The 21,091-nt window shown below is 42.5% G+C and overlaps 1 protein-coding gene across 7 annotated transcripts in view; it reads right to left on the reverse strand.

The window, feature by feature from the left end:
• Positions 1 to 21,091, reverse strand: part of ccdc136b (coiled-coil domain containing 136b) — an 87,743-nt gene that overhangs the window by 12,847 nt on the left and 53,805 nt on the right. For all 7 annotated transcript variants that reach the window (XM_043713899.2, XM_043713898.2, XM_043713902.2 and 4 more), the window contains 6 exons: positions 13,728 to 15,692; positions 12,779 to 12,853; positions 9,187 to 9,507; positions 5,948 to 6,065; positions 3,952 to 4,381; positions 1,946 to 2,080 (listed from right to left, as the gene is read on the reverse strand). In XM_043713899.2, coding sequence (XP_043569834.2) covers positions 1,946 to 2,080; positions 3,952 to 4,381; positions 5,948 to 6,065; positions 9,187 to 9,507; positions 12,779 to 12,853; positions 13,728 to 15,692 — 3,044 coding nt within the window. The remainder of the gene's footprint in view (positions 1 to 1,945; positions 2,081 to 3,951; positions 4,382 to 5,947; positions 6,066 to 9,186; positions 9,508 to 12,778; positions 12,854 to 13,727; positions 15,693 to 21,091) is intronic.

Below are 21,091 nucleotides of genomic sequence, written 5' to 3' on the forward strand. Positions count from 1 at the left end.
GGAGCCTTGGTGAGTTCCTGTAGTGCATCTTCAAGATGGCACACACTGTTGCCACTGTGCATTTCTGGTGAAAGGAAGAATTTTGAAGGTGGTGCCAACCAAGTGGGTTGCTATGTCGTGAATAGTGTCAAGCTGCCTGAGTGCTGCAATTGCACTCGTTCAGCCAAGTGAAGGAGTATTTCACTTCACTCCTGACTTGCATCTTGTAGATGATGGACAGGTTTTGGAGACAGGAGGAGACTTACTTGGTACAGAATTCTTAGCCTCTGACCAGCTGTTGTAGCCGTAGTGGGTATATAGCTGATCTGGTTTGGTTTCTGGTCAATGGTAACCCCCAAGATGTTGATAATGGGGGATTTAACATCAAAGTGGTCTGTAGTTGGAAATGGTCACTGTCTGGAATTTGCATATGAATGTTACTTACTATCCATCAACACAAACCTAGATATTGGCCAGGTTTTGCTGTATTTGGGGAAAGACTGTTCAGTATGTGAGGAGCTGTGAATGGGACTAAACATTGCACAATCATCAAAAAAATTCTTATTTCTAGTCTTATGATGGAGGGAAGGATTGAGGTCAGTATGATGTTGTTGAAGATGGTTAAGCCAAGGACACTCTCTTGCAGTCGTGCCTTGAGCCTGAGATCCCCAACAAGCACAACCATATTCCTTTGTGCCTGGTATGACTCCAACCAGGAGAGAGTTTTCCCCTTGATTCCTAATCACTTTGGTTTTGCTAAGGCTGCTTGATAAGGGCTAATGCCCGAAACATCCATTCTCCTGTTCCCTAGATGCTGCCTGACCTGCTGCGCTTTTCCAGCAACACATTTCCATGCTTGATAACACACTCAGTCAAATGTTGCCATGTTGATTGTTCTCACCTCACCTCTGGAGTTCTGCTCTTTTGTCCATGTTTGGACAAAGGCTGCATGAGGTCAGGAGCTGAGTGACCCTGACAAAATTCAAACTGAGCATCAGTGAGCAAGCAGGTTAAGCTTTTACAAGTGCTGCTCGATAGCATTGTCATGGACCTCTTGCACCATTTGGCTGGTGTCTGTGAGTGTACTAGTAAGGGCAGTAATTGGCCAAGTTGGACTTGTCCTGTTTTTTTGTGGAAAGGACATGTCTGGACAATTTTCTGCATTGTTGGATAGACACCAGTGTTGTAATTGTACTGGAACATCTTCACTTTAGGGGCATGGCTAGCTCTGGAGCACAATTGCTGGAATGTTATCAGAGCCCGTGGCCTTTGCATTATTCAATGTATTGTGCCGTTTCTTGATACAATCTGCTGGCAGACAATTCCCCAGCCACTTCCCCGAGAGCTTGATGAAGCTTTCTACTGGTTATAGGCACGATGGGCAAATTAACTTCATGCCTCATTTTGTCCCTCAAAACCAACAGAAATGTTACTTAATTCAAAATGTGGCGAAGGAAATCTCTGAGAGAACTGGATGAACAGAATAGAATCCTCAGCAGTTTAACTGGACACTAATCATTCTCATGTGAAGATTCACACTTTCAGGGAGAAGCTATTTGCAGGCCACTTCTAGACAAATGAAAAGGCAGTAATTTAGAGAGTAGAGTACTGCTTTATGAATAAGGCAGATGGGTTTTGCTAACTTTGCTATTCCTTGAAACAGCAGATGATCGATCACAGGGTAGACACAACTTCCATTCCACTCTCTGGCATTGTTCTCTGTTAGTTTGCGTCAGTAATTTGACTATTCTGTGTAAAATATTGTTGCCCTTCTACTGTGGGCAGAACTCGCCTCCTCCTTCTCTCCAACACTTTCACTAGCTATAGGTAGCTGAGACTGGACTATTTTCCCATCGGCTGTATTTATGGCCGACAAGGATGGGAATGACTGATACCTTTGGGGAAAATTGTACTTTACCCTTCTACCTTCACTTTTGGTCTTTTGCTTTATCTCTTACCAACTTACCTGATGAGGTGTCCCTTTGAGTTTGTGTATTTCTTCCTTATACTGCCTGAGCTGCAACTCCAACTGGCTGCGTTCCTCTTGGCTACTTCTGTACCTCTCCTCCAGTGCTCTCAGTTCAGTGATTAATCCTTCACACTGGTCACACAACATAAAGAAGCTCCTGTTATTGAGAAACAACTTGTTCACATGATGTTAAAGCTCATTTTGTGTATGGCACTAAGTTCAGGAAGTACAGAAATTCACTACATACAGAAGAGCCTCGATTATTCAAATACCTGCTCGCATGCTGTGGGCTGGGGGTGGGGACTTGTGTGCTGTGTGCTGGGGTGGGGGGCGAGGGGGTGTTGGACGGGGTTGGGGGGTGGGCGGTGTTGGAAGGGGTTTAGGGGGTGGGCAGGGTCGGTGTTGAACAGGGGCGGGGGTGATGTTGGATGGGGGTGGGGTGTGGGGGGGTGGTGTTGGACAGGAGCAGTATGTGGGGGGGGCCAGTGTTGGACAGGGCTGAGGGGAGGTTTTGGGGGCGGGGGCGCACGCGCTGTGTGCTGCTGCAGTGCCCGTCCATCTCACTCGGATAATCGAGGTCCCCTTGTACTAAGATATTAACATGCGGACTCTAAGAGGTGTCACAGGAGAAACAAAGTTGCAATAATGCCCACGTAGCCACAATAGTGATTTAGTCAGAGTGAGTGGAGGCGTACAGAATTCAGCAAGGGGTTATTTCAGAGAGGACATTAATACTCCAACTTCCAATATAGTCATAAACAGGAAAGATTCTTCATGGTGTGATGAAAAATGTATTTATATATATTTATCTTTAAAATCATTTTTAGATTTTGGATTTCAAAATAATGGGTGTTGGGTTACTTTTGTGAAGGCTTTTCTTTTATAAAAAAGAAAGATCAGAATATCCTCTAGAACAATTAATAATCCAGCATTGCTCAGAAAGCAAGTGGTTGTGGAGTCCTGTCATGTCAATGGAACATTATGTATAATGTGATGGTTGGGTAAACATTGAAGGCTTGTTTTCAAATCAGAATAACCAAAATTTAATTTTAGTTTTGAAAACCCAGAGGTATAAGGTATATTTAAGCACAGTTTGGAGAAGACCCAACTGGTATGAGAAGCAAGATTAGTTTTCTCTCACTTGAGGTTGGGACAATTCAGGGAAAACACTGTCACCTCCGTTGAAATCTTTAGTTTGTGCAACTTTCAAATCAGGACAGTTTAGTCGGAAATCTGCAGGTCTTTAGAGCTGAGAAGGTTTTAGCTCTAAAGCTATTGCGGAAAAGTTATTGTTGGCTGATTTAGAAAAACGCATCAAACTGTATCCCCAATCCATGGCAAAGAAATAGTCAAGAGTCAGTTAACTTGAGGGAGTAAACAAATGGGATGCGATTTCTTTGGATTTGAGTTTCTATAACAGTTGATATCAGGAAACAGGTTTGAAAGTTTATTTCTCTCTAACTGTGATATGTATTTGCTTGTTCTTACTTGTTTCTTCTTTTGTGTAATAAACCTCTATTCTGTCGTTAAAAGAAAATTTGCAGTTTTGTGTGAATATGCCTCAATGACTGATCACATTAACTAACTGAACAAAACAAATTATCATCTATCAAACCATGTTAAATTCTGGGATCTGTCTTGTCAGTTGTATCATCTGGGATCATAACAAAAAGTGAACTCAGGATTGTCAAGGAAAATGGGGCATTAAGAAATTGGTGGTATTAAGGAGGCAGTTGTTGGGAACTCAATCGAACTGTTGAAGAGTTCTAAGAGTGTAATTCCCCAAACAGTTGCACCCACTCTGCCTCAGTATGGAGCACCTCTGGTTACCACGTACAGAACTTGCCAATGCTTCAGCGACATTTCAGTACCATCTAATTCAACTGCTCACCTCCCATACTTCAAAGAAATGTGTGTTTCACAAATTCCACTAGGATATTTTCCTGTGTGCACACTGTTGGAATAATTACAAACTGTCTCCATGAATTCTAGGTTTCTGTTACCTCATGTTGGACTGACAGAGCCTTCTCTTCTGCCTGTAGGAGTCGGTGTCTCAAACCCAATTCATCAATCAGACCTCGCTCTTCATGCCCCTGGGAACCTTGAGATCCATGCTCGATGCTTTCCATTTTCTGGTCCTTCGGAGTTGATTTTACACCATCTCCACTGCTTCCATCCTGAGGGATTTGTTGCTCTCTGAGCACCCGCCCATCTTCAAGCTGATCCCTTAAAAAGACTTGATCACTTGGGGTTACTTTGTCACATGATTTTTCCTGATCTTTCTGTGTACAGCTCAGGTTCTCCTGCACACTTAAACCTGCTGCATTTGGTCCTTTACCATTTTCTTTCCAAGGCAAGCTCTTAGCTTCCTTTTCATACTTCTGTCGTCGGCTTTCAGTTCTTTGAATGTCCGTCTTAAATCCTTCAATCGATCTACAAAATTAGACAGGCATCTGAATTTGTGTCTCATCAATCAGTCTAAGACTTTCTGAACAGATTGAAAGTTAATCATCACTTGATGTAACCATGGAGTCTTGAAGCCAGGTATCCCAGAGTTAAATACAGAGTAAAGTTATCTTTACACAGTTCCATTAAATACGCTCAGGACAAGTATAGGATGGTTTATGTATAGAGATAGGCTTTCTCTACACTAAACATGTCCAACACACAGTCCATGACCAGGTTGTAGCCCTCTATTGCAGCAGACATGACAACAAGTAAGGAAGATTATTTGAAAATTACTGAAAAGCTGTACCTCCAATCAGAGGCTGTTTCCTTCCCACATTTGATGCTGGTAGAATCACCACTGAGCAAATCAGCAGCAAATACAAAGAGAAGCAACCTGTGATTGGACAAGCAATTTATGAGGAGTAGTTTATTGATATTTTCCACAGAGTCCATTCTCCCTCTGTCTGAGGCCATGCTTCTGCCTGCGCAGCTGTGCAACTGCCAGCTCTTTGGAGGAACACAAGATGGTGGCACAAACAGATCACAAACAGTGACAGCAACTGTATCTGCCTGCCCACAAGGAGCATCAGAAATGTGAGAGAGAGCAGAGCGAAAGTGCGTCACAGATACCACAGCAGGAAAACGTTCAAGCTTCACTGGGGTGGGGGGGGATTGAGTGAGAGAGGAATAGAGGGAATCTGTGAGTAAGGCTGACTTACAGAATGTGCATGAGGGAGCGAGAGTATGTGATGGAGTGAGAGTATGAGTATGTATCAATGGGTTAGAGGAAGGGACAGAGTAAATGGAAATGAGTGGGACATGGAGAGAGTCAGTGTGCAAGAGCATGTGCATGCCTATGAGAGAAACTGAGTGTGAGACTGAGGCAGACTTACATCCACCTTTCTCCTCCTCCTTCCCCCTAAAAACCTATACCTAAAGCAGGCTGGGAGGACAGGATATCCCATGTTGAAAAGCAACCTGCTTCCAATATCCACTTTCATGTGAATTCCACTGAGGCCAATCTGGAGAGTGTGCCCTCAGAGGCAAACACAAAGTCAGTGTTAGTTAAACCCAACTCTTTAGCTCAGCCCTTGTACCATCCTTTTTCCCAATAAGCAGGACTCTCGTAGCTCTATTAATCAAGTGAAAAGGCTAACAGTTAACTCTGACACTTGGCATGTATTAATAGGCATTTTTATTAATTGATCATTTAAATGGGACAACCCTACTCAATGCTGTTCAAACAGGGCCAGGGCAAGAACAACACAGTTTAGATACAAAGTAAAGTTCTGACTACACTAAGTGAGTGAATAAGTGAGTGAGAATGTTGGATTGCCTGACTGACTAAGGATGTGTATTTAAGTAAGTTTATGCAAGCATAGATACAAGTGTGAGTAAACGAGCATAGGTTTGACAGTTCGTGAGGCTACGTGAGTGTGTCTGCAATTACGAATGCTGATTGCCTGTGTGAGAGAATGGGAATGAGTGAATATGAGTGTGTACAAATGTGTGTCCAAATGCTCGTACACATGTCATATTGGAGGCCCATACCTGTGGCTCTGCTGTTCCATTTGTTGCAATCTTTCCTTCAGCTGCTTGTTGTCGTCCTGTAGAACTCGACACTCTTGAGCCAGATTCCGACACTCGACCTGCAGATTCTGCACCGCACCTGTCAAATACACAGCTCAAATTTCAACACAAATGTGCAAAAAGGCAACCATTTCTGGTCAGGCATTCCATATCTTAACCATCATCCCCTACATGAAAAATAGTTTTCCAATGTCTCCCTTCGTTTTTTTCAGGAATGATCTTACACACAAGTTATAATGAAACAGGCCATTTGTCCCAATCAGTCTATATTAGTATTTAACCTCCACATCAGCAGTCACAATCTTATTTTTCCACCTCTTTTTCATTTCCCTTCAACTTGTCCTTTATCTCCTGTTAATCTAATCATCAATATTTTATCGTCATTAATATTATAATGGTCATAATTGGAAAAAATCATACTTGATTGAAATTATTTTGATGTTCATAGCATCCTAAAATTATAAGTAATTTATTTTCTTAGTAGGTTTATATTTGCAGAGATAATATATTTATCATAGAATCCTACAGACAGGAGGCCATTCAGCCTTTTATGGCTTTGATGGCTTTTTGAATTATCAAATTAATCCCATTTAACTGCTGTTTACCCATAGGCCTATAATTTCTTTCCATACAAATTTTTTTAACCAATTCCCTTTGAAAGTTATTTTTGAATCTGTTTCCAGCATCCTATCAGGCAGTGTACACCCTGCAACAACTCTCTGTGTAAAGATATGTTTCCTTATGTCACTCTGCTTCTTTTATCATCGCCCTATCTTTATGATCTCTGGTTGCTGACCATTTCTCACTGCAAACACTTTCTCTTTATTTACTCTATCAAAACCATTCATGATTTCAAACACCCCTGGCAACTATCCTCTTAAATTATTCGATTGTAAGGTGAATAACACAGTTTCTCCAGACACTCCATGTAACTGAAGTCTTTCATCCCTGGTACCATTCCATCCAATCTCTTCTGTACCTTGTTTAAGTCCTTGACATCCTTCCTAAAGTATGCTGCCCATTCCAGTTGAGGCCAAACCCATGTCTTCTAAAAGTTTAACATAATTACAAATTTTTGCATCCTATTTGGTTATTCATAAAGCCATACAATTCCACATGCTTTTTAACAGTTTTTCAATCTCAACTTGTCCTAACACATTCACAGATTTGTTACACACAGTCCTAGTTCTCTCTGTCCATGCACCCCTTTTAAAATTATACCAGTTGATTTCCAATGCTTACCTTTCTTTTTCTGAATAAAATATTTCACTTCATATTTTAAATGTCAACTTCTGACTACATCCTTCTGAAGTCTATTAAACTTCTCATTGTTTACTACACTTTATTGCTTTTTATCATCTGCAAATTTTGGAAATAGACCCTGCATATCCAAGTCCAGGTCAGTAATATAGATAAGGAAAGTAGTGGGCCCAATACAGATTCTTGAAGAACACTACTATATATTTTTCGCCAGTCTGAACAAAATCCTGTACTTTGCTGTCCCTTAGCCAAGTTTCTATCTATGGTATTACTGCCTTTAAATGTTATCAGTTTCAACTTTACAAACAAGTCTTTCACGTATTACTCTGTCAAACATATTTTGAAAGTCCATATGACAATAACAACTACTCAAGAATCCTCATTTTATTATTGTGCAGATTTGTACAAATTATTGTAAAAAGATCTCTCTGTTGCTCCACAGTCCTCTGAGTCAATATCTCCTTTCATCCCCATCTCATAACCCACTGCTTGTCTTCCAAATATGCATCCTTAATCTTCCAAGTTTTTTAATAAGTATTTCCCATTCCAGTTAGTTCTGAAGCTTCACATCATGGTTACAACTCTTATTGAGTTCGTGCACATTTGGCTCATCTGCCTGATCCACTTCATTACTCACAATCAGATTCTGCATCACATCCACCTCGGCAGGCTGACTAAGCTACTGCTTGAAGAGGAGTCCTGTACATGTCTTACAAATTCCATTCCCATCTCTCATTTATCCCTTTATGTCTTGATGAACAAATGTGTAATTTTGATAGACTAATGTGTAATTCAATGTTACAAGAACAATAATTTTGATTTACGAATTCATCCCATGCATCATTATGCATTCCCTCTAGTTCCATCCTACAGTTTGATTGTGTATAAGGTAATTGCATTAAAATAAAAAAAACGTTTGTTTTAGCTTTGAGTTGCAACCATACTGCATGGAACCATAACCTTGGTTGTTTATCTTAATTCTCAACACCATGAATTTTCTCAATACCTTTCTTTTCTTTTCTAGCCCTCTAAAATACTTAATATCCAAAATGCTAATCTTTCAAATATATCCCAGTGGCAGCCAGGTTTCTGTTAGAATCAGAAAGAACAGAAAAGAGGCCATTTCGCCTATTGGGCCCGGTGCCAACTCTTTGTTCCAGCTACTCTATCTGCCCCACTTTCCTGTCTCTATTCCTGGAGCCCTTTTAAAATTGTATCATTTAACTTATATCACCTCTCCTCATTCTTCCCAGACAGATCCGTCATTTCATCTGTTCTTCTGAGATTGTTACTGCTATGAAGCCAAGGTCTTTCTTTTCAACACTTTCTTTAGTTTCCCTCATTAATTTCCGACAATCCAATACATGTGTTTTAAACATTTTTCACTTTTAATATTAATTTTTTCCAATGACTTTAACATCTGAGTTTGAGTTTTTTGCTGATTATAACAAGTTTTTTTTTAATCTCACCCAGTTATTTTGGTTTCATTTATTTTAACCATATTCCTCTTTGTTAAATTATTTTCTGTACTATTTTCTTTTCCCCCATTTCTGTGTTTTCCATTAATTGATTTTGTTTGGTTTTATTTTTCCAGTACACCCAACATCTCAGTGTCAAAACTTGATCACTTGCCTATTTTTCAGCTTTCCCAGTTGTGCTTTACACTTGCAGAATAACATTCACAGGAACTGGTCCAAAACTGAAAGGTCAAAACTTTCTTCCTGTTTGCTTTCACAAAGACAGTGATTTCCCTAACACCCAGCCACCCACGACCTTCCCTTTTTCAATCCATAGCAGAGGAAATAATGCTGAGATTCCAACCTGAAGAGACTAATTCCACTAAATGAACTCATCCTTCAGGACTTTAGACCCTCCTTTGTCTCAATAACTGACCCCTCCTAAACGTCATATACACAAGCACACTTTGACCTAGTTTGTACCTTGAAGTTGGGTGACCTCTTCAGAGTTTTTCTTCTGCTGACTGTCACTCTTCATCTGTATCTCTGCCCGCAGGGTGGTAATCTCCAGCTCATATTCCAGTGTTGTCTGCTGAAGGTGCTCTAGCTCTGCTCGGATACGACACAGCTCCTCCTGCAGTGTGGCAATCTCGTTCTCCCGCTCTCCGGCAGCCTCTTCAGCTGCCTGTCGCAGGTTCACAATCTCTTCCTGTGCACAGTGCAATTCCTCATGAGCCTCCATCAGTTCACTCTCCTTCTCCTCCTCCAAACTGTCAATCTCCTCCTGAACAGACCGGAGCTGTGCTGGATGGACCAAAACAAATATCCACAGGGTTCATCACTCAGTTTACTCCTTCACATAAAGGAAAACAATTAAATTTGGGCAATTAAACCAGCCTCAAGGAAGGTGCACAGGACGAAATAACTCCGGTGAGGTCTAAGATCATCCAGAACCAGCTGCTGATCAGGTTTAGAGTGGAGACAAACTACTGAAACCTGTAGAATAAAGAGTTAACTGTAACAATGTTTTAACAGTGTCTGCTGAGTACATGCATAAGGAGTTATGTCATACTGATGTCAAAGAGAAGAGGAGATCTGTGGCTCTGACCACGTGCTTAGAAATCCTATAAACAGGATTCTAAGGCAGTAGATAAAGCTAATTCTTAAAAAGGATCTCTGCCTCCAGTCAGATCTCTTGCTTGAATTAGACACTCTAGATCTCCCATGAGGGCAGCCAAGCAACTAGCATAGACAGCAGTGTCGGAGACATAAACCTTGAATAATGGATTCCATGCTACCCCTGCTAGAAACCTTCCAGGCATAGGGATGGCAAAACCACAGTAAGCTATTTAAGTTTATTGAGTGCAGAACTGAACTTGCATCACAGCGGCAACCAAGGAAAAGTGCTGAATAGGCATCTCTCACTATTTTACAATGCCCCTGCCATGCAGAGAAGCAGTTCCACAGGCTGGAAAGATGCCCTGACACAACCACTGAATATTAAAGATAAGGTAAAAAACTGGGTTTTCAAATCAAAAGGAAAAATCTTAACTGGGACCTGTACATACCAGTTAGCTAGAATATCACTCCTCTTGGGAGATCACAGGGAAAGTGTGTTAATGTTGATATCATACAGACTGGACTTAAACAATTACAAAATATACCCTGCAACCTTCATCCATCAAACTTCAAGGTCCAAGTGTAATCAACCTAGAAGTCAAAGGTCAGCTTCATGCAATATTCAGGTAGAGTCAGAGAAATCGCCTGAAGCAATACTTATTGTTTAGCAGGGGAACTTGTACAAGTCTGAAATTTATTCATAACCATCAAAAACATTTAGATGATAATTTCTGCAACTCTTCAAAAGCCTGGGAAAATTGGAAACTGCTTGCCACAGATGCCACATCCATTTGTTAGTTTGCACCCAGGAATTGCCGACACCCCCCACTAAAAAGGGTAAGCAGTGAGATTGGAATGATGTTTCAACAAGGAGTATTCCACTAGTCGGGGAACTGAATACATGGGGGTCTACTTTGCTACCAGTTCCCCATCGAATGCATCCATTAGAATTTTATTGACATAACTCAATTGAACAGGCAATAGAACAGGAAGTACACCCAATGGCATCCACAGATGAAAGCCTCGTTAAACTCATAGAAAGTTCAGATTTTACTAAACTGTATGCAAACCCATTGATTCATGCAATTACCACTTGACTGGAGCCAAACTTCTATTATATGATTTGTGCATTACCATTTTAACTATATTTGGAATCAGTCCAGATCAAAGGTTTTCCAAAGGAGAATGTCCAATAAACTAGAGGGTATGAAAAGCATTATATTCACCAGAGATGGCTTTTTAATCCATGGGTCAGTGAAAGAAGAAAATGACAAAAGAATACATGAAGTCTAGAAAATATTATAAGCTGCTGATTTAATACTTAATGAGTATTGTAAATTCTCAAAGTGCACAATAAATTAGCTATAAGGATGTAACAAAAGATAACTTTTAAGAAGGGTCACTGCCCTCTACCCACATCTCTTATCAGAGTAGTACTCTGGGATATAAGCTGTGTGATTTATCTGGAACTATGAATTGTCTGACAGCAGGTGATTGCGACCCTCCTAGAGTGATAATGTGAGTTTGTATAGTGAGAGTTTTACGATTGGAGAAAGTAAACATTGCTAGCACAACCAAGAATTGACTGAATGTTTTAAGTGTGTTGTTTCAGTAGCATTGGGTCTCACCCCCTCAGCCCTACATATTGGAATGGTATCAGTGCCTGTCTTCCAGGAAATCTGTTGGTCACGTTTTCCATTGATTGGGCTGAAGTTTGCTGTGAGTACTGGCAGCCTATCCTTCAGGTTATTTCTGTGAACTGCAACACTGCAGCTTCTGGCTGCATTTCATGGGATTTGGGAAGGCAGGCAGACTCCAGAGCTGTGAGTTCCAGACCGCACAGTGTACTGCAAGGGAGCCTAGTTTAAGAAGACCAAAAGAAATAGGAGGAGCAATAGGCCATTCAGCCCATCAAGTCTGAAAATGTGTTGCTGGAAAAGCGCAGCAGGTCAGGCAGCATCCAGGGGACAGAAGAATCGATGTTTCGGACATAGGCCTATCAAGTCTGTCTACCATTCTATGAGATTTAGACTCCTTCTGAAATGTGCCTCCTAGTTCTAGATTACCCCAAGTGGAACTAACCCCTCAGCACCTACAATATCAAGTTCCCTTTTAATATTACATATTTCAATAAGAAAACTTCTCATTTTACAAAAATGTAATCATTTTCGGCTCAACCCTTCCTCATAAGACATACCCTTCATCTCAGGAAGCAGCCCAGTGAAGCTTCTCCGAATTGCTTCCAACTGAATAGTATCCCTCCTTAGTGAAGGGGATCAGAATTGAACACAGAGACTGGTTGGAGTGCTGCTGAAACTCAAACAACCTTGCTGCTTGGTTCTAAATCCCAGCAAACTACCAGCTACTCAAGTATTGAGAGATCACTCTATACCCGCTCTCCCTCATCCAATCCCAACTGGCCTATTGCATATTCCTGATGTCCATTTCCAATCTGTTAACAATCCTTCACATTTATCAATGTCCCTGTGCTATTTGTCTGCCCAACTCAGTAATGTTACCATAGCCTCAGAGGACTATGGTAACATTAGAGAGGGGTGACTGATGGGTGGTTTAACCTGAAGGTCAGCACATCTTAGGAGAGGGGCAAGATTGAGAAGGCAGGACCTTCATAGTAAGATCGGCCATTGTGGGTATTGCTCAACCAGCTGCCATGCCAACAGAGCCAATTGACCTCCATCTGTCCAACTATGCTTGCTACTCCCTCTCTCTCTATCCATCGGTAGTGGATGGAAATTTTGCAAAATGCTGCATTTGGGTCATGATCACTCATGAGTAATAAGAGCCTTGTTGGTCTCAACTCAAACAATGCCCCCAGGTGGTTACAGAGCACCCCACAATGTTCAATCTCCTATTCCTTAGTCCGAGCCTCATTGAGCAAATGGTTTCTTAATACGCTCGTCTGGAGCACAGGTCAATCCCAAAAGCACTCACTGACCTTGGAGACGCTGGATCTGTTTGGCAAAGTTCTCAGTTTGTTGCACGTTGGCCAATCTCTGCTCCTCCAGCAATCCTGCAGTGTTCGGAAAATAAGAAGTCAACTGCTGGATGGGCTAGAGAGAAAATAAAGTTCTCTCTACACCATCCCATCAACATCTCTAGGACAGGTACACTTTGGAGTTAGGTACAAAGTAAAGCTCTATCTACACTATCACATTAAACACTCCCAGAGCAGGAAAAGCATACAAGGTAAAGCTCTACCTACAGTATCCCATCAAACACTCTCAAGGCAGGTGGAGGATGGGTTAGATAAAATCACCATTGTCCAACAGGCCCACTGTCTCATGAGAGAAACAGCAGATGGTGACTTAATCTGAGAGTTAGCACACCTCAGGTAAGGACAGAGGTTGAGAAGGCAGGATCTTCATGGTAATCTCAGCCAGTGCAGGAATTGAACGCACACTATTGTCATCACTCTTCATCAGAAACCAGCTGCCTAACCAACTGAGCTGTCTGACACCACAAGTTAGATAAGAATAATAAAAACCAAACATATGCTGGAACAATTCAATAGTTCAGGCAGCATCTGTAGACAGAAACAGAGTTAATGTTTCGGGTGGAGATGAAGACCAACTTGACCTTCTCTTTCATCCAATCCCCCTAAAGATACAACTCAGCTTCCACAATTCCCAACCCCCAAGAAACACCTGCCCACGTTTCATGCCCCAGAAACCCACCTGTCCCCAACATCCACCCCTTTAACCACATCTTGTCTCTTAGAAGCAGCGCTTCCAATGATGTACCACTATCAACCCTCCCTGCAACTTTCTTGCCTTGGGCCACTGCACCATTGCCCCCAACAGCATTGCCCTCACCCATTCCCAGCCCTGAACATTGTCTGTCCTCACCTCTCAACATAGCTTTCAGTTCTTCATGATTCCACCTACCTTGTAAATCCAGGTAGTTCTTCTGATGTCGGGCAGCCTGTTCCTGAGATTCCTCCAACTCCTTTTGTAGCTGCTTAATTTGTGACCTCAATGCATCCAATTCCAATAAGTCCATCATATTGTCAGTCACTTTCATAGTCCCAGGCCTCACAGCAAGGACTTCAGGAGCATTGTGGTCGCATGTCACCATATCATTTAGATCCACACTGGCTACTGTCACACCAGAAACTATGGGGTCAACTGCCTTGGTTTCAGATGGTGTAAGATCAGTTGACTTAACCTCAGCTGGTTTAGGATCACCTGACATGACCTCAGATATTTTGAAATCCACTGACTTTACCTCAGACAGTTTAAGATCAGCTGACTTGACCTCAGCTGGTTTGCAATCACTTGACTTGACCTCAGTTGGTTTGGGATCCATTGACTTGACCACAACTGGTTTGGGATCCATTGACTTGACTTCAGTTGGTTTGGGATCCATTGACTTGACCACAACTGGTTTGGGATCCTTTGTCTTCACCATAGATGGTTTGGGATCCATTGGTCTGACCAAAGATAGTTTAGGATCCACTGACTTGACCTCAGACAGTTTAAAATCAGCTGACTTGACCTCAGCTGGTTTGCAATCACTTGACTTGACTTCAGCTGGTTTGGGATCCATTGACTTGACCACAACTGGTTTGGGATCCATTGTCTTCACCATAGATGGTTTGGGATCCATTGGTCTGACCTCAGCTGGTTCGGGATCCTTTGGTTTGACCAAAGATAGTTTGGGATCCACTGACTTGACCTCGGCTGGTTTAGGATCCATTGACTTGCTCTCAGCTGGTTTGGAATCAAATGACTTTACATCAGTAGACTTAGGATCCATTGACTTGAATTCAGCTGGTTTGAAATCAGCTGACTTGGCCTTGGAAGGTTTGAAATCAACTGGCTTTATCTCCGATCTTCTGAGATCCACTGATTTTACCTCAGATAGTTTAGGTTCAATCACTTTGACTTCAGATAGCTTAGGATCAACCAACTTAGCCTCAAATGGTTTGCAATCAAATGACATGGCCTCAGAAGGTTTTGGATCAATTACCTTGACATCAGATAGTTTAGAATCAACTGACTTGTCCACACATGGCTTGGCATCAGTTGACATGACTTTGGATAGATTGGAATCAGCTGATTTGACCTCAGATATTTTGGGATCAAATACCTTGCTCTCAGATGGTTTGGGATCAGCTGATGTGACCTTTGATATTTTTGAATCAGCTGATTTGACTTCAGTTGGCTTGAAATCAATTGAGTTGACATCAGAGGGTTTGGGATCCATTGACTTGAGTTCAGATGGTTTGAGGTCATCTGGTTTGTTCTCAGATAGTGTTAGAGCAACTGTTTTGACTTCAGATGGTCCAGAATCAGTTGGCTTCACCTCGTACAGTTCAGGATGAACTGACTCGATTGCGTATGGTTTGAGAGCAGTTGACTTGACATCCAACTGTTTGGGATCAAATAACTTGATCACTGATGGTTTGGGATCAGGTCCCTTGACCTCAGATAGTTTGGGGTCACTTGATTTGACCTCAGCTAGTTTTGAGTCATCTAATTTGACCTCAGACACCTTGGAAATGATTGGCTGGACCTCTAAATTAGTGGATTGGTTATCTGATTGTTTGGGATCGGTTGACGTCACCTCGGCGGGTTTCAAATTGACTATATTGATCTCAGACACTTTAGGAATGGCTGAGTTGATCTCTGATAGCTTGGAATCAGTTGACATGAACTCAGATGGCATTCGATCAACAGTACTGACCTTAGAAGCATTGGACTTGGTTGAATTGACTATTGTCGGGGTAACTGATGTCACCTCAGTTACTGGAATATCAGCTGACTTCAAAAACAACTTTGTGTCGCTTGTTGTTGTTGTGGTGCTGGATGTTGATTCACATGATTTAGTTTCACATGACAGCAAATCACCTAAGGAGACCAGAAACAGTGATGAGCAAATACCCAATATACAGGGTATTCTGAGAACACCAATCCCTAACACCAGAGTGTGCCCAGAGCCTGTCCCTCACTGTAAGTGTGAATGATGTACCACCGCCAACCCTCCCTGCAACCTTCCTGCCTTGGGCCACTGCATCATTTCCCCCAACACCATTGCCCTCACCCATTCCCAACCCTGAACTATAAGTTTACATTGTCTGGCCTCACCTCTCAACATAGCTTTCAGTTCTTCATGAATCCACCTACCTTGTAAATCCAGGTAGTTCTTCTGATGTCGGGCAACCTGCTCCCTAGATTCTTCCTACTTTTTTTGTAGCTGCTTGATCTGTGACCTCAATGCATCCAACTCCAACAAGTCTATCATATTGTCAGTCACTTTCATAGCCCTAGGCCTCACACCAAATACTTCAGGAGCACTTACTCTCTCCCTCACTGTACAGTGTCCTCAGAGCATCCCCCTCACTATACAGTGACCTCTGAGCCTCCCCCTCACTGTACAGTGTCCTCAGAGCCTCCCCTTGACTGGACAGTGTCCCCAGAGCCTCCCCCTCACTGTACAGTGTCCTCAGAGCCTCACTCTGACTGGACAGTGTCCCCAGAGCTTCCCCCTCACTGCACAGTGTCCTCAGAGCCTTCCCCTGCTGGACAGTGTCCCCAGAGCCTTCCCCTGACTGGACAGTGTCCCCAGAGCTTCTCCCTCACTGCACAGTGTCCTCAGAGCCTCCCCCTCACTGTACAGTGTCCCCAGAGCCTTCCCCTGACTGGACAGTGTCCTCAGAGCCTTCCCCTGACTGGACAGTGTCCCCAGAGCCTCTCCCTCACTGTACAGTGTCCTCAGAGCCTCCCCCTGCTGGACAGTGTCCTCAGAGCCTTCCCCTGACTGGACAGTGTCCCCAGAGCCTCTCCCTCATTGTACAGTGTCCTCAGAGCCTCCCCCTGACTGGACAGTGTCCCCAGAGCCTCTCCCTCACTGTACAGTGTCCTCAGAGCCTTCCCCTGACTGGACAGTGTCCCCAGAGCCTCCCCCTGACTGGACAGTGTCCCCAGAGCCTCCCCCTGACTGGACAGTGTCCCCAGAGCCTCCCCCTGACTGGACAGTGTCCCCAGAGCCTTTCTCTCACTGTACTGTGCGCCCAGAGTCTGTCTCTCACTGGACAGTGTGGCCAGAATACCACAGAGCCTGACCTCAAATACTGGATTAGTTGTGCTGGAAGAGCACAGCAGTTCCGGCAGCATCCGAGGAGCAGTAAAATCGACATTTCGGGAAAAGCCCTTCATCAGGAATACTGTATTCCTGATGAAGGGCTTTTGCCCGAAACGTCAATTTTACTGCTCCTTGGATGCTGCCTGAACTGCTGTGCTCTTCCAGCACAACTAATCCAGAATCTGGTTTCCAACATCTGCAGTCGTTGTTTTTACCTACCTGACTTCAAATACTGACTAGTGTAATATTCTTGGTCCAACAGTATTGACAGGGCTTAGCAAGGTGCCTTCAGAGGGTGCAGCAAGACAGGCAAATTGAGAGATATCACACATCCCTTCACACTGTACACACAGCATTGTTGCATATGCACACTGCCTTGCACACAGAGCACAAGTCCCAGAATGTTCACTGTCCGTGCTGACCTGTACATGGAGCAGGATATTGTATGCTGGGATGTGCTGGCAGGAATGAGCTCCAGCATAAAGAAGAATCTTTTGTGTTTCATAATGTATCTGAGAATTCACAACCTAGTAATTCAGCTGCTTAGCTTCCAATTTGACACCATCAGAAAATAAACTACTGTCACAATTAACCAGCAGTGTTTCACCTGACAACAAGGTTCTGAAATGCAGAAACTCTGCTTCAGTCTTTAGTCTTCCTTTGCTGAACCTATTCTATGAGTATTTGCTGGGGAAATCATAGAGAAACCTTTACTCTGCAGCCAATCCCATGCTGTGGTTGTCCTGGGAGTGCTGATGGGTTTTTTTATGGTACAGTGATTGTGTCCCTATGTCAGGTAGACCAGGGTTCAAGTCCCATTCATGCCAGAGGCGTGTAGTTACATCTCTGAACAGGTTGATTTAAAAAAATGACTGTAGAAGGAGCTTTACTCTATATCTAATCCCATGCTGTAGCTGTCCCATGAGTGTTTGTTGAGGACAATGTAAAATCTACATTCTGCATCTAACGCCATACTGCACCTGCCTCAGGGGTTTTTAATGTAAAGGAGTAAAATGAATTTTACACAGAATCAGTCCTTGGGTTGTACAATATATGGAGACAGAGATAGGGAGATAGCTGGAAAGTCTTTTGGGGCACATCCAGATACAGGAGGTTTAGTTTAGATGTTGTGGATGACATTGTTTCTTGAGTTAAATACCACTGCCGATATCATCAAACTTAAGTACTTCGTTATCTACTAGCCTGTGTAACATATATAACAAAGACTGGGTTGTTACTGAGACAAACATCTTGAAGTTTATTAACAACACTATCCACACTATTATAAGATCTCAGACTTACACAGTTTGGGTCTTATGTGTACAGATATTACAGCTACTTTACATGACTGCAACATGACACATAGTTGACTGATTGACTATTTCACTGATCCCATTGCACTCTGACAACTGAAGGTGAGGTGAGGGTCTTTATATTGGAACATTAAACATAATGATGTCATCTGACTATCTTTGGTCTAGAATCTATGCATTAATACAACAGTGAGGTTAGTAGACTTTCCAGCTCAGGAGGGTTACAGATTGGGGGACATGAAATAATGAATGGGCAATCAGTGACAGTGAGGGTTTATGCCAGGTAATATGGGAGTTTTAATAAAAAATAGGACCTGAGTCTGAGATTCTTATAAAGGAAACTTCCAATGGTAACATGATTAAGTTCCCAAATGGGCTCTTGAATCTCAGCTCAATCTTCTCCAAAGCTCAATTATTAAGGACTTATGTTTTCTGGATAATGTATGCTACCAATCCTCTCTTAAAAGCAAAATACCACTGATGCTGAAAATCTGAAATAAAAACAGAAAGTTCTGAAAAAGTGTCATACAAGACTTAAAATATTAATTTGTTTTTTTCTCTCCACTGATGCTGCCAGACCTGCTGAGTTTCTCCAGAAATTTCTGTTTTTATTCCAAGCCTCTTTTGCCCATTCTCCCAGATCACACTTGTTAGAGAAGCCATTGATCTCTCCAAGAGTTTAAATGTGACCAATCCTTGTTTAAGAGAGATTGCCACTGGTCTTGGGCTATTTTCATGTTTAGTTCACTGGAAGCACTCAGCACAGGACTGTCACCGAAACTTCACTTTCCCAGATTCCAACCTGCAGCCTGGAACGCAGTGATATTCTCACTACAGTCTGAACTCTCAAAACTGCAAAACTCAAAACGATGGAGTACAGTGTAAACAGGTGTCTCTGTCCTGATCGATGGAAGGGATAGATATATACAAAGTGCACAGCAGAGGGTCCGGACTGGGAACACACACACACACACACACACACACACCTGTGGCACTGCTCTTTGAGGTAAGTAAGTGCGTGAGGAGGAGAAAGAGAAAATGAATGTGCACCCATGAGAGCATAAACCAACTTGGCGGTGAAATGTGAGGCAAGTAAGTGAGATATTGATCCTGCTGCATATCCTTTGGAGATGAGACAGGAATATGAGTATTATCTTACACTGTTCTTAGTGAGGTGACCCCATGCCAGGCTGCTGCTCAGCTGTCTGTACTTCTAACATTCACTAGGATGAGGCAGTGCCACAGAATGTTATCCATGAGGTTTGATATTAATATCCTGCTTATAGATTTTCCTTCAGTTTAGAAAGCTTGGCAGCTACTCCCAGTAAGTGAATTTAATGGGTTCCATACAGTCCACATGGCAGGAGCTGCAATCACACGCATGGCATTGGTCAAGGCGCAGGGTATGGGTTAAAGGTATAGCAGAGAGTGTGTTCATACATATGGTGGTTACTGTAGCTTGGCATGCGATACACTATAAATCACAGCAATTCACTCAATATTAACAAATATGACAGCAACTGCAAACCAACATGTTCAGCTTAGTTCATTTTCCTGATGGTGTAGAACTCCCTCCGTACTGCCCCTTACACAGTGCGCTGACCGCAAGAAATCAGAATGGTGTTTTGCTTTCCTGGTGCCAGGATCATGAAATCTCAGAAAGGATGCATAATATTCTCAAAGGGGAATGTGACCAGCAGGACGCTGTTGTACTCATTGGAACTAATGGCATAGAAAGGGAAAAGGATGAGGTTCTGAAAAGAGAATATAGAAAGTTAGGCAGGAATTTAAAAAGGATGTCCTCAAGGGTAGTAATATCGTGATTACTCCTGGTGCTATGAGCTAGTGAAGGTAGGAATAGGAGGATCGAGCAGATGAATGCATGCCTGAGGGGCTGGTATATGGGAGAAGGATCATTGGAATCTCTTTCAGGTTAGAAGTGACATGTACAAGAAGGATGGATTGCACCTGAATTGGAAGGGGACTAATATACTGTCAGGGCAGGCATGGACAAAGCAGAGAACAAGGTAAGATTGATAAATTAAACTGCATTTATTTCAATGCAAGAGGCCTAACAGCGAAGGCAGAAGAACTCAGGACATGGTTAGGAACATGGGACTGGGATATCACAGCTTTAACAAAGACGTGGCTCAGGGATGGACAGGACTGGCAGCTTAATGTTCCAGGATACAAATGCTACAGGAAGGATAGAAAGGGAGGCAAGAGAGGAGGGGGAGTGGTGTTTTTGATAAGGGATAGCATTACAGCTGTGCTGAGGGAGGATATGACTGGGAATATGTCCAGACAAGTTATTTGGGTGGAACTGAGAAATAAGAAAGTGATGAGCACCTTATTGAGATTGTATTATAGACCCCCAATAGTCAGAGGGAAATTGAGAAACAGATTTGTAAGGAAATCTCAGCTATCTGTAAGAATAATAGGGTGGTTATGGTAGGGGATTTTAACTTTCCAAACATAGACTGGGACTGCCATAGTGTTAAAGGTTTAGATGGAGAGGAATTTGTTAAGTGTGTACAAGACAATTTTCTGATTTAGTAGGTCGATGTACCTACTAGAGAAGGTGCAAAACTTGACCTACTCTTGGGAAATAAGGCAGGGCAGGTGACTGAGGTGACAGTGGGGGAGCACTTTGGGGCCAGCGACCATCATTCTACTAGTTTCAAAATAATGATGGAAAAGGATAAACCAGATCTAAAAGTTGAAGTTCTAAATTAGAGGAAGGCCAATTTTGAAGGTATTAGGAAAGAACTTGATTGGAGGCAGATGTTTGCAGGTAAAGGGATGGCTGGAAAATGGGAAGCCTTCAGAAATGAGATAATGATGAATCCAGA

The sequence above is a fragment of the Chiloscyllium plagiosum genome, unplaced genomic scaffold (assembly GCF_037043375.1).
Source record: "Chiloscyllium plagiosum isolate Xiang-an unplaced genomic scaffold, Cpla_swu_hap1 HiC_scaffold_23, whole genome shotgun sequence".
NCBI lineage: Eukaryota > Metazoa > Chordata > Chondrichthyes > Orectolobiformes > Hemiscylliidae > Chiloscyllium > Chiloscyllium plagiosum.